This window comes from Eulemur rufifrons, chromosome 29 (assembly GCF_041146395.1).
Source record: "Eulemur rufifrons isolate Redbay chromosome 29, OSU_ERuf_1, whole genome shotgun sequence".
NCBI lineage: Eukaryota > Metazoa > Chordata > Mammalia > Primates > Lemuridae > Eulemur > Eulemur rufifrons.
Window position 1 is genome coordinate 71263379 of NC_091011.1, and position 14631 is coordinate 71278009.

General features: G+C 36.7%; 1 protein-coding gene across 1 annotated transcript in view; it reads left to right on the forward strand.

Annotated features, from left to right (window-relative positions):
• The window catches only part of CFTR (CF transmembrane conductance regulator), a 164442-nt gene that overhangs the window by 57611 nt on the left and 92200 nt on the right, over positions 1-14631 (forward strand). Inside the window, exon 11 of the mRNA XM_069462057.1 lies at positions 3631-3822. Coding sequence (XP_069318158.1) covers positions 3631-3822 — 192 coding nt within the window. The remainder of the gene's footprint in view (positions 1-3630; positions 3823-14631) is intronic.

The window sequence follows — 14631 nt, forward strand, 5'->3', positions numbered from 1 at the left end:
TATGATTCATATTTTATAAAAGCATATATATGTGTATGTATACATGTATGTGTGGAAGGACAAATGTATCAAGTTGTTATCTTTGAGATTTTGGGTGTATTTTGCACCTCCGGATTTTCCAAAGTTTTGACAATTAATATATATTATTTTACTGATAAAACAGTACGGCCATGTTTAATTTTATCAATCTCCCCTGTTATAACTGTGTAGACTGTAAAGGTACCATGTCTTATTCGTTTTTATATCCCAGGGACTATCATAGTGCCTTTATGCAAATTTAACTGAACATTTTTAGGAAAATGCTTTGGGCTTTTTTTTTTTCTAATTGACATTAAGTATCTTGCACTTATGAAACTTCCTTTGATTATTTTAATCAATATTGGTGTAATAGTCCATACCACTGGGTGCCCTTGACTGAAGGCAAGCTGTGGCATATCACCAGGTGTGGGGATTTTGAATCCTTCTGTTGTCTCCATGACAACTGAAGCAGTTGTTTGGTCTTATTGACAACCCCTGACACCATCTTGTCTCTCATCTATCCTTGTCTGAGTCTGGTACTGAGTTTTAGCTTGGTCTTATAATAAATGGACATCAGATGTATGGAATAAGCTATTAGCTCATATAATTTCTTACTTTGTATATAGACTAAAAATGTCTGCAGAGTTTTATCAACATTTTGGAATTTTGGGAGATATGAAATTAAATGAAAATATCACTGAATATTTTTTATATCTATCTATCGATGGATATATAAATTTTTTAATCTGGATAATCAAATCAGATCTATTCCATGCTTGGGTTTATAAAGCTATACTATATGAAAGTGCCACTTTTAGCTTTACTTTATACAAAAGGATTTTACATAAAAATAAGGCAATTCAGACTTTTTCCATCCATGTAAAAAGAATTATAAAATTTACTGAAACATGTCACAAAGATGCCTATTACTTGACTTTCCTTTCTTCCTAATATATTTTAGGTGCTATTATATATGTTTTAATTTAAAAATAATCCAGGATGATTCTAATTAAAAAGTTTAAAAATGAAAATGAAAATATATAAAAAGTTGAAAATTCTCCCTCTCGTTTCTGTCTCTCATCTGCCCATTTTCCATTCTTCACTGCTCCCTCCCCAAACACAGGTAGCCAATCTTAGTAATTTTTAAAATATCTTTCTAGGGATATTTTTATGCATATACGATCAATATATATTTTTTATTGTTCTCCACCTCTCTTTTTATATAAAAAAGTAGCATACAATAAACAGAGTTTTGTTCCTTGCTTTTCTCACCGAAGTATATATCTTGGAGAACTTTCCATATTCAAAGCATAGACAACTTCTGTATACATATGTACTGCTCTGATGATCTGAATGTTTGTGTCCACCACCAATTCATATGTTGAAATCCTAACCCCCAAGGTGATGGTATTGCGTGGTGGGGGAGGGGCCTTTGAGAGGTGCTTAGGTCTGCTATAAAGGAGACCCCAGAGAGGTTTCTTGCCCTCTTTTGCCTTGTGAGGATACAATGAGAAGTTGGCAGCCTATAGTTCAGAAGAGGGCCCTCACCAGAATCTGACCTTGCTGGTACCCTGATCTTAGACTTCCAACCTCCAGAACTGTGAGAAATAAATTTCTGTTGTTTATAAGCCACCTAGTTTATGTTATTTTGTTATAGCAGCCTGAACAAAGACACACATACACACACACATACACATACACATTTAAATAGCTACATAATATTCTATTATATGGATGGATATTCTATAATATAATGAGTCACTATTGATTGACATTTGGGTTGTTTCTAATATTTTTCTAACACAAAGGATGACATTATAAATAACCTTGTGTACATACTATGTAGCACATCTGCAGGTATATCAATAGAGTATCTTCCTAGCAGTGGTCAAGCATTTGCATACTTGTCATTTTATTTATTTGTTTGTTTGTTTGCTTTAGACGCAGAGTTCCACGGTGTTGCCCAGGCTGGAGTGCAGTAGTGCAATCAGTCACTGTAACGTCTAACTCCTGGGCTCAAGTTATCCTCCTCCCTCAGCCTTCTGAGTAGCTGGGACTATGGACACACACCACCATGCCCAGCTAATTTTTAAATTATTTTGTAGAGATGGGGGTCTCACTATGTTGCCCACAGTGGTCTCAAACTCCCGGGCTCAAGCGATCTGCTTACCTTGGCCATTAAGTATATTGTTCTGTGCCGTTAAGTATATTCACATAGTTATGCAACCACCACCTTTTTTTGATTTTAATTTACTGATTTTATAGATATGTTTCATCTGAGTTCTATCATATTATTTGATGTTTTATGTTTTTCTTTCCTTTTTTTACGAAGTCACTGTATTGTCTCTTGGCTGTATATTTGTGAATGTATGTGCATATTATGCTTTATAAGAAGGTTTATATTTTCATTCTAGTGGTTATATTTATAAACTTATGTTAAATTTTTCATTCTCTATCTTTAGTTCACTAATATGAGCTCTGATAAAACAGTGTTTTTTCTTCCTCTGCTACCTCCTTTTCTTCTACTTAGTCAGTATTACCTTTCTTAATGTTTATCTTTGTATTGTTAAATATACTTATGCTTCTATCACTTGGTTTGTCAGCTTTAAATGATACCCTTTGAATTCCAAATTTTCTTGATAAGGCAATCAGCAAATTTCCTCTATACTCCACATCTACACCCGTTTCCTTTGTTTTGTTTATTTGGTTTTTACTTCAGACTTTTTTTTTGAGACACAGTCTTGCTCTGTTGCCCCAGCTAGAGTTCAGTGGTATCATCATAGCTCACTGCAGCCTCAAACTCTTGGGCTCAGCCTCAGCCTCCTGAGTAGCTGGGACCACAGGTACACACCACCACGCCTGGCTATTTTTTTCTATTTTTTGTGGAGACAGGGTCTTACTCTTGCTCAGGCTGATCTCAGAGCTCCTGACCTCAAGCAATCCTCCTGCCTTGGCCACCTGGAGTGCTAGGATTACAGGCGTGAGCCACCGTGCCCAGCCTAACTTTTCTTATTGTCAGGGCATATAACATTTAAATTTCATCCTTCAACTCTAATTCTCCCATTAGTTTTAATTATAGTTCATAGTTACATAAATCTTTGTTCACTGATAGTCCTTGTGGACTCTAATCTCTTGGATGATTTTACGTATCAAGAAAGGCTCACGGCAACAATATTACCTGAATATACCTCTTTTTATCTCATCTCTCCTTTATAAGATGAAAATAGTAATGAATCTACCTTGTAGGATTATTGTGAAGATTAAATAAATTAATATAATTAAAGTCAGTAGAACATCATTCAGCACAGATGTTAGCTGTTACTAATCTTTCCCTGTACCTTCTCAAAAACTGTCCCAGAAATTTGAATCAGGTGCCTGTTCTCTGTGAACCTCTATCATAGCACTTGCCACACTGTATTGTAATTGTCTCTTTTATTCCCCTTGTATCTTCTGTGCATAGCAGAGTACCTGGAACTTAAAAAATTGAGAATCAAATGAGTTAATAGAATCCTTTAAAATTAGAATAGCTATCTCTGCTTAGGATGATAATTGGAGGCATGTGAATCCTGAGAATGATTTGGTCAAATGAATTAACTATGTTTTTCTTTCCAGACTTCACTTCTAATGATGATTATGGGAGAACTGGAGCCTTCAGAGGGCAAAATTAAGCACAGTGGAAGAATTTCATTCTGCTCTCAGTTTTCCTGGATCATGCCTGGCACCATTAAAGAAAACATCATCTTTGGCATTTCGTATGATGAGTATAGATATAGGAGTGTCATCAAAGCATGCCAACTAGAAGAGGTAAGCAATTACATGGAAAATTTCTTATGCGTATGAAACCTTCAAAATGCCCAAATTGTATATTTAGATCCCATTTGGTCAGTCTACATATATTCAAGTTTCCTCTATGGATCAGCTACTGTGGGGCTAGATCAGTTAATAAAACACATGACCCCTGCTTTAAGAAGCTTGCAAACACATAAAATAGATGATATTTATTTTTTAAATAATGGGCTGATTTTGTCACAATAAAAACTCTTCATGAAGTGGTGAAAATTTTATTCACCCATCAGTGAGACAAATGTCCTCAATGGACATTTATGTGGCATGCATTTTTTAAAGTATACTCCAAAAATTACATAAGAGGATTTTAATCATTAACACCACAGCCTAATGGAATGAGCATTGAGCTGCCAGTAAAGAATCAGAGACATAAAACTGTGATATATCTAATCCTTGGCTTTGAGCATGTGACCATATTACCTCTAGTGACAGCAATTCTCTGATACGGAGACAAACTGAAGATGATTCTATTGACTCATTCCATAACAATATTGAGGAATGAGCTGATTACCTTGAAATTATATGAAGTACTCCAAGTGAAGCCTGTATGTGGATCTTGTGCTGTTCAATGTGTAAATTGTATGATGGTGGGTTCAATAATTATTGATGTAAATGTTAGGGCAAGGAATATGTTACTATGCGGTTTATTGGCAGTATTGTCTGAATAGTACTGTCAAAATCAGTATCTTTGACAGTTGGAATTGGGCACTAATGGATTCCTTTATGTCACCTTTTATAAAAAAATTGCAATGGAAATAAAATGAAGCTTAAAATACAGCATACAAAAGAATGGAAAAGGGCTAACTGTGGATTAGATAGACATGAAAGTTCTTACAAAAAAGGGCTGCAGGTTTATGTAAATGGCTCTCTGTGTGTATACTGACTTACTCAACAGTAGTTTTTTAAAGCCCCATTCTCTTATTTTCTGTACACTGTGAGATCATAATGAAAAGATATCCTGTAAAAGTTTTGAATTTACTTTAAGAAGATATTCTTCATTCCTCAAAAGCCCTTCTTCCAGGAATAGTACTTCACAACCTGGAGGTTGGAACAATCTGGATGTGTGACCCAAAAAAATCTGAATGTTTCTAGAGAACACAGATTTTTGTCTAGGAGGGGACTGGGATGTAGGAGTGGTAGTGCCTTGCAAGATAAATCATGGACTTTATTTATTTATGAGTGGAAAGGTTTTGGAAGATTTCTGATAGACTTTATTTTTTTTGGCTGGAATATACCTTTTCCCTTAGTTAAACCTGTAAAAGCATATTTAATCCAAATATAGTTTAGGTATATTACCAGTAATAAATGTAGGGCTGTGGGTCCCTCATTCATGGCATGGTGTTTACTAACTTTTGAACACTGTGCTAGGTCCTGGGATTACTAAATCGAATAAGACATAATCCATTTCTGTAGGGTTCATAGTACAGTACCCTGTGTTAATAATGAAGGATTTTATGGTATGTGAATTATATCTCAATAAAGCTATTAAAAATAATGAAAGAAGGGGGAGGAGAAAAAGAACACTAGATTCTTCCTTTTTTTCTGATTGCATGGTCAACCTTGAAATTATTTTTAAAGTGTATAATTCAATGTTTTTTAGCTTATTCACAGGATTCTACTACAATCACCACATCTTTAGCTTCTTTTTTTTTTTTTTTTTTTTTTTTTGAGACAGAGTCTCACTTTGTTGGCCAGGCTAGAGTGAGTGCCATGGCGTCAGCCTAGCTCACAGCAACCTCAAACTCCTGAGCTCAAGGGATCCTCCTGTCTCAGCCTCCCGAGTAGTTGGGACTACAGGCATGCACCACCATGCCCGGCTAATTTTTTCTACATATATTTTTTTAGCTGTCCATATAATTTCTTTCTATTTTTAGTAGAGATGGGGTCTCGCTCTTGCTCAGGCTGGTCTCGAACTCCTGAGGTCAAACGATCCGCCCACCTCGGCCTCCCAGAGTGCTAGGATTACAGGCGTGAGCCACCGCGCCAGGCCCTTTAGCTTCTTAAAAAGGAAACTCTGTACCCATTATCATTTAATTCACATTCCATTGTACCTAATGCTCCCCACTCTCAGCCATAAGCAATCACTAAATCTACTTTCTGTCTCTATAAATTTGGCTATTATGGACATTTCACATAAATGGAATCATGCAATAGGTATTTTGAGCCTAAATATACTTTTAAAGTAAAAAAAAAGTAAGGAGTTGTCATTTAGCAAATACTTACTAAGATTTGCTACATTTTATAGTGCACTACTAGGAGCTGGATATGAAAATATGAATAGGACATGATATGTATACTTCAGGGGTTCATGTAGTAGTGGGTGAGAGAAACACATCAAAAACAAATTGAATTGGTGCTTGAAAAGAAATGAAAGAGGAGTTTTTGTAGCAGTAAAAGGAGGAAGCATGGACTCCATCTGGGTCTGCCTGTTGTAAGGAGTAGCTTCCTTTTACAAGGAGGCACAAGGTTTCTGAGGGAATGATTCAATGTGGAATTCCAAGGGCGACAAGAGTGAAACTTATGGCCTTGGAGGAATTTTTAAATTAAGAACAATGGAGCTGCCAATACAATAGAGAGAAGCTTAGGTTGATCTGAATAAGTGGGAGATTGATGAGTAAATGATCACTGGATTATTGAGAAGATTAAATGAGATGTACACATAAGGTACCTAACACAGCATTTGGTATGAAGTAGTCATTCAGTAAATATTAGCTCGTTTCCACTTCCCTTTGAAGTAGAGAATACTGTTAGAGAGCATGACATAGGAGAAGTGTCTCTCTGAGAGTCAGTTCTTACTAGAGAGTGACTGCTGTGGAGAAAACATGGAGGTTGATATAATCAGGGAGGAGGACCATGAAGCCAAAGAATTATGAAAAGTCATCAATATAAATTTTGATAGTGACACAAAAGTGATTATAAAAGAAAATTATAAAGGTGGTCATTATAAATATGGTGGTTGATCTGCGTGAGACAATCAACAAAAGTTGGGCTAGTCTGTGGAAGAAAAAAGCATGAGATCCTAAGGTTGGGAGGGACCCCATTTTGTGTCCCTTTCAGACCTAAAGACATTACCTGTGTGATTCCTGATACCAGACATCGTTCACTGTGGTGAGGGTATGGTGGGTACAAAGTGAAAGCTTTAGTATCTTTTCTGTCAAATAACTTATAAGCTGGTTGAGGGAAAACATACGCAAAGAGGCTATTTCAATATGATATGGCAAGTGTGGGCTAGAAGTACTCTTAGGAAACTGCAGAAGCCCAGTAGAGGGCTTTTAGCCAGTCTGGGTAGTTCAGGGAAGCTGCCTCTAAAAGCAGGCACCTTGAAGGATAAGTTAAAGATAGAAAATGTATTCTGGACAGAGGGAATTGTATGAACAGAAACATAGGACATGAACCATTTGGTTGGTTCAGGGAATCACCAGCATTTTGATAGAACCGAAGTGTAATTCCAGGATAGTTAGTGGGGAGGAATGAAGGTGGAAGACTATGTCATGGAGGCCTTGATTACTAGTCTTAGGAATTTGGTCTTGGAAAGCTTTAATCAGGGGAATGATATAATCAGCTTTAAAGTTTACATATGTAACTTTGGCTGTGTTAATGAGGAGCAGAGTTAAGGTGATTAGAAGCTTTTTGGAATAGCAGAAAGAACATACATTTTGAAATCTGACAGAGCTTGTTTACTAAAGAAAGTTATTTAACCTTAATATATACCAAGTTTTATCTTCTAAAATATGAGAATAATATTACCTATTTTGTAGAGTTTTGTGGATTCTTCTAGCACATAGAAAGTACTTAATAAATAAAATGGTATTATTATTGATAGTACTATTTGATATTCTGATTAGAAGAATGGAAACTAATAGGAAGCTATTTTATTAATACAAATATGGTCATGACAGACAAAAGGAGACAAAAGCAGAGGAATTGTGAAGACAGAAAATGTCATATTCATGTACTATTTGCATCCATAGGAAAGGGCATTGAGGAATATGGCCCTTCAGGAAAAAGGTGAGGTTTTTTTTCCCAAGAAATTAAAAGAGGAGAGAAATTGGTTTAAGGTTAAGGATTTCCCGCACAACCGAAATTGGAAAGGGAAACAGGTAAAAATGCTATGGGTTTAGGAAGGAAGGATATGGAGGTGAACTGCATAGAACTGAGGTATCTGATCACAGATTTTGCTAACAAAGTACCAATGGATGATGCCACTAGGTGGGATTTAATAAATAATCATTAATAATGATAACAACCTCCATGTAGTTTTTTGAATGTACAATTTACTCTTTTTCTTTGCCTAAAGTGTCAAATAAAACATTCAGCTTTTTATTTAAAGAATCCCTGAGTCCCTGTTTCTTTCTGTCCTGCTGACTTTTGTAAATGATTTAGGTCTTCCTAGGTAGATAAAATCACCCCGGCATTTCCTAAATTCCTTGTACTTCCAACTGGCAATTGTAGTGAGTACAATAAGTAAATTGTATATGATTAGTATATATCTTCATTATGCTGAATGTTTCATATATGTTGCTCTTATCGATCCAACTACATGGTAAATTCCTTGAGAACAGCAACTCCAAAACTTTATTTTGGTATGCTCTGCCTGGCACATTGATAGAGTAGTAAATTCTTGTTGGATGACTGTTTCAGAAATGTTTTGAAGTAGGCATGTCACTTGTAAGAATTTTGCTCAGCAAATATTCTTCTGCCTCACAGTCTCAGTTTAAGCAGATAATTGCATGGTAACACATGATTGCTGGAAGTAACAAAGGGTAGTAACTGAAAGTGCTAATCTATCTAGACAGTCAAAATCAGAAGTGTCCCCTATTCTCAGTGACTTAAGAGTTTCTTTTCTTTTTTCTTTCTTTCTTTCTTTTTTTTTTTTTTTTTTGAGACAGAGTCTCACTCTGTTGCCCAGGCTAGAGTGAGTGCTGTGGCGTCAGCCTAGCTCACAGCAACCTCAAACTCCTGAGCTCAAGCGATCCTCCTGTCTCAGCCTCCCGAGTAGCTGGGACTACAGGCATGCGCCACCATGCCCGGCTAATTTTTTCTATATATATATATTTTTTAGCTGTCCATATAATTTCTTTCTATTTTTAGTAGAGATGGGTTCTCGCTCTTGCTCAGGCTGGTCTCGAACTCCTGAGCTCAAACGATCCGCCCACCTCTGACTCCCAGAGTGCTAGGATTACAGGCGTGAGCCACTGCGCCCGGCCTCTTTTTTCTTTCTTTAAAGATATCCACAGAAACTGTGAAGGGTTTCCGTTTTTGTGTCTTTGTTCTTGTTAAATAAGTGTTCTCACCTTTGACAAAGGCCCATGAGCACCCAACACAGTATAATGCCTATGTGCGAATTGAAAGTTTTTTCTTTTTTAAGTGTGGAGGAGTTTTGATCATAGATACTTACACAAGATATGTACAGAATCCTTGATGGTTAAACCGCTGGTGCCAGCACAAGAATACCTCAATGTATTCTCTATGTGGCGCCTAACACCAAATGCAAACATTCATGATTCAATATGTTTCCATTTTGACTGTCAACGTTGATCTGTTTCTTGATGTGTTACAACGTTGATCTGTTTCTTGATGTGTTACATCTAGACTTGAGCCTGGAGATGAGAATGGAATATTCTCTTCCTCATTTTTGTGTTTTTGTTCAAGCTAATATCTGCACAGGACTTGCGTACGCAATGATGCTTGGTATCATCAGAGTAGGCAAGTAGGTGTAACTTTGGCTGGATAGGAAAAAGCATGCACAACATATTTCACATAGTTTTCTGATTCCAGTTTGTTTTTGGAAATTATTCACTCTGCGGGATAGCTTAAAGACGTTATCACAGGGAAGAGCATGGAGATAGTTCTATGTTGATAGAATAATTTGTTCTGTGCAGCCACGAGTAAGCAAGTCAGGTTCAGTTCTTCACCTGCAGGCCTCCTCTTTCAGGAACATCTCCATGTCCCGCTCTGTATACCCTACTTTGAATCTACAGTAGAAGGAATTCCTAGGCAAATTGATAGTTATTTTAAAAATAACCATTATGCATCCCTCTGCCCACTAACTTATCCTCACATTTTTTTCCCCATGTACCCAAACCACGCTTAGAGTCCTCCTAAATACTTGCAGCTATTGTAACCAGCATTAGAGATTTTGTTTTAAAAAGAGGAATCAATATAATTGAGCCCTAGTTAACTTACTCATCCTTTCTGAAATTGTAATCATATTTTGTTATTAGAACAGGGACAGACTACACTGTTCTCTTGACTTTTTAATTTCCAGAACATCTCTTCCTCTGTACTTTACCAGTACCATAATAGTCTACCATACAGCCCCACGGCTGACAGGAAGAGAATTCTAGTCAGGCCAGTGTTTGGGTAATGAGTAATGTGACTGTCTTTATTTAGTAACTCACTTTCTTGTAAAAGTACCTGGGTTTGGTGAAGTAAATGGGGTTTTATAATAGTGCAGAAAGGAGGGTAGGCATGGGGAGAGTGAGAAGGAGGTCAGGGGTTTAGGATATATAATTCGTTTCCACAAAGTTGTTGCCACAATTGGAAAGTGTAAATCGTCCTCAATAAGTATCTGTCATGACAGCCATTATGTATACATTGTAATAAAAATATTTACTGTGTAAGCAGAAGAAAGTAAGATTTGCATGTGTTTTCTATTTCATTACTGTTTGGCAGTTTTCATATTTAAGTCACTAGAAGAAAAAAATTGGGAGGAAGTTGGCAAGAATTTACTAATAGAAAAAAAAACGGGAGGGAAATTGGCAAGAAGTATGAAAAACTTGGGAGGGAAGTAAGCAAAGAAATGAGTTAACAACTTGTTCTGGAGACTAAGTAGGTTCCATCATGCAGATACCATATGACTAATTAAATTTGAATTTGACCTCCTGATCACTAGGTCTGATCAAAACTAATCTGGAAGAACTTGAAGCTTAACCTTTGGATGGTCAGTCCACCACTGCAGGAGAATTCATGAATGTTTAGTTGGGAGAACTAAAAATAAAAAGGTGCCATAGGAACTAACATTTACATTCAGTAGTAGCAAAGATATAATGGGCATCTAAAACAGATATTTGAAACACATTGAACTATGTCCCCTAAATCAGAAAACCACACTAAATAACTGTACCTTGAACTACCTGAAATTTCTACTGATGGGCAATTAATTTTGAAAGTAGTGACACTTGTTTACTGTAATATGAAGCAAGAACTTTTTTTTTCTTAAATAAAACTATTGAACTAGAACCAAACAGGAATGCTATAGCATTTTGTGAGCTAAACTTCTATTTCATTTCATTTGAGCCCTGGAACTTAAAAGTAAATACTATCCAGCATCTGTGGACAGAGAATACATGAATTGGTCATTGAATCCTCACTTTCTACTTAACTAGTGTCAACTTTGTCCAGAGTTTGCAGTCAAAGGGAAAATGTGCTGAACTCCAAAAGTATGAGCTAGGTCTTAGGAGTTAAGATCACAATATGGAACTAATTATTATCATGACAAATGAGCATTTTTATGTCTCTAAAACCAAAATAGCCCTAAGTCTGCCCCTCACCCCAAGTAAGATTTGGGTAAGTCAATGGGACAAAAGTATATGAATGTAATCATAACTGTCTGGGACCAAGCTATTCCATGAATAATGAAATTAAGACATTTTAGCCAGGCTTCATATTTAAAACACAACATAAAAAAATGATTAAGTTTTCCAAAGGTAAAAGCCAAATTGTATCATATGTATGCCTGAAGTTTCAACCTTCTTAAAGAATTGGGATTCTAGACTCTGTGCTCTTACAGTTTTCCTTATTGAAGAGATGTCTAATTTATGGTCAAGAAAAGATTTTACACTTATTTTTAATAGAACCTTAGACATAGAAGGGACCTCAGAAATCTCTAACTAAATCTTAACATCTGCAGATGGTTCTGGTCATCTCACCCAATTTCTGACTATAGCCATAGAGAAATGTTCGTGAAGACCTTCAAAGGAAGGAAACCCTGGTGTTTCTAAAAATTGAGTACAAATATTCTCCAGATAAAACATTCCTTGAAATGGCAGATTGTATTACCATTATTGTCTTTCAGAATCAAGTCTATAATACCTACTTTTCATTTATAAGGTTTAGTTACCCTTGATTCAGATTTGATAAATTAAAAGAATTGATTTCAACAAATATTTGTTGAGCTCCTACTGTGGACACAGTACTATGTTAGGTGCTTAATATACTTGCTGCCTGCAACTATATCAAGGGTCCCTGCCTGTAATGAGTTTATGACTTACAGATATTTTAGGGGAAAAGATATATGTATTTATTAATTTAGTAAATATTTAGGAGTGTAAACATTGAACTAGGAACTGCTCCAAACTCTTGAAATATGTTGATGACCAACACATAATCCCTGTCCTCAAAGGGCTTTCATTCTAGTGGAGGAGTTGAACAAGTAAAAACCAGTGCAGTTTGATAAGTTCTATGACATTGATTAATAGAATTATTCTTATGTAAGTATAGACCAGTAGCACTTACTCTGGTTTTAGAAGGTCAGGGAAGGCTTCCCTGGAGGAATTGACATTTAAGCTGAGAGATGATAGATGAGCAGGAGTCATCTGAGTGAAGAACAGGGAGAACATTCCAGAAAGAGAACAGAATGTACAAGGCATGGAGCCAAGAGAGGATATCATGTCAGGGAGGTATAGTCAGTTCTATGTGGCTGGGGTGTAGAATGAAATGAGCCTGGACCCAAGACAGCACTTGGTACTTTGGGGGAGCTACAGGTAGAGCAGTAAAGTTGAGATCTGGAAAGGAAGAGGTATATGGTGAATGGGGAGAGGACAGTTATATGAAGAGGAACCTTATATGATGCATTAAGGAAATTGAACTTTACTTTGAGGGCCATAGGACCCACTGAAGAGTTTTAAATTCAGGAGTGGTGATGTGGTTAGATTTGCATTTTACAAAGATGTCTCTGACTGCAACATGCAATATGGATTATTAGAAGAGTGGCAAGGCAGGTGGCAGAGAGATTGTTTCGGAGGCTATTGCTGTGACTCAGGTGAGAGATCATGATGACCTGCTGGGTAGGAGGTAGTAGGGAAAGAGAAGTAAGTCAGTTCCTGGGATAAGTAGAATATTGAATGGGTGGACTTAGTTTAGTATTCAGTTTAGGAAGGGAGGAAAAGGGAGGAGTCAAAGGTAATGCCAAGTTTTTTAAAAATTTAATTAATTTATTTTTTAAGAAGATTTTCTAGCTTTATTGAAGTGTAATTAACAAAAATTGTATATATATGCCATTTACAATGTGTTGTTTTGATATATGTATATATTGCAGAATGATTACCACAATCAAGCTAATTAACAACCATCACTCTATAGTTAACATTTTGTGTATGTGTGGTGAGAACATTAAGATCTACTCTCTTAGCAATTCTCAAGTGTAGAATACATTATTATTAACTGTAGTCACCGTGCTGTACAATAGATCTCCAGAACTTATTCATACTGTCTGACACTTTGTACCCTTTGACCAACATCTCCCCATTCCCCTCCCCTCCCCATGCCATGTTTCTTTCTTAGGCAGTTAGGTGGATAGTTGGTACCATTTGCTGAGGCAGGTTGGTAGGGTGAAAACAATGTGCTCCATTTGGGAAGGGAACTTTCGAGGGGACCTGTCTGGGTCTAGAGCTCGGGAGAGATGTTTGGGCTGGCAATGGACACGAGGGAGTCCTCAGCCTGGAGACTGAAGTCACAGGAGTGAATGATCTCACCGAAGGAGAGTGCAGTGCAAAAAGATTGAACTGAGGACAGATCATGGAGGAATATCAATACTTGGGAGGTATGCAGAGAAAAGAGTTCCTGTGAAGGATGCCAAGGTGGAGACTAAGGGCCAGGAGGGAACAAATCCGGGAGAATGTGATATCATGGAAGGGAAGAAAAGAGTATGTTTTAAGTGATAGAAAATGCTCAATAATGGCATCTGCTTTGGAGAGGTCAAGTAAGATTTATAAGTGCCTACTGGATCAATTTCCTTAATTTTACAAAAATGTGTGCAAATGAATAGGAAAGAGATATTCAATAGTAAAAAATAGGCAAAAGACATGAGCAGACAATTCATTAAAAATATTCAAAGCCATTTAACATATGAAAAAGTGCTCAATCTGATTCATAGTTAAAGAAAAATAAATTAAAACCACAATGAGCATGCCTAGATAATAATAGAAGGGAACCTGAGGAGAGGAAGCAGTTGAAGACTTACTACAGAAGAGAAAAGGGATGTCTTATAGCACAAGGAGACAGAAACCATAGAGCACGTTTGGACAATGAGACTCGGACATGTGAAATGCATCCTCTTCTGATGAGGACGAACAAAGAGAAGACCTTGTGGATGCAAATGTGAGTTAGAGTATGATAGGAAGTTGAGGGAGTTCATATTCAGTCATTCATTCAAAATTGTTTATTGAGCTGCTACATGTCAAGCATCATTCTGGAAACCAGGGACATGGTGATAAACCAGACAGTTCCTACTTTCAACTTTCACTCTACTTAGAGAAGACAGATTATAAATAGATAAGAAAAAAATCAATAATACTTTTTTTCAGTGTTAAGTACAGTAAAAACAATAAAAAGAGAGTGATGTATAGCGGGCCAGAAAGACTGCTTTCCTGGACCTCTTCCTTCTCGCCTCTCCTGGTGTCCTAACTGCTCCCTCATCTGTGCTGCCATTTCTCTTTGTTTATGTTTCCAATGTAGTACTCATCACATCATTATTATTGAGTCATC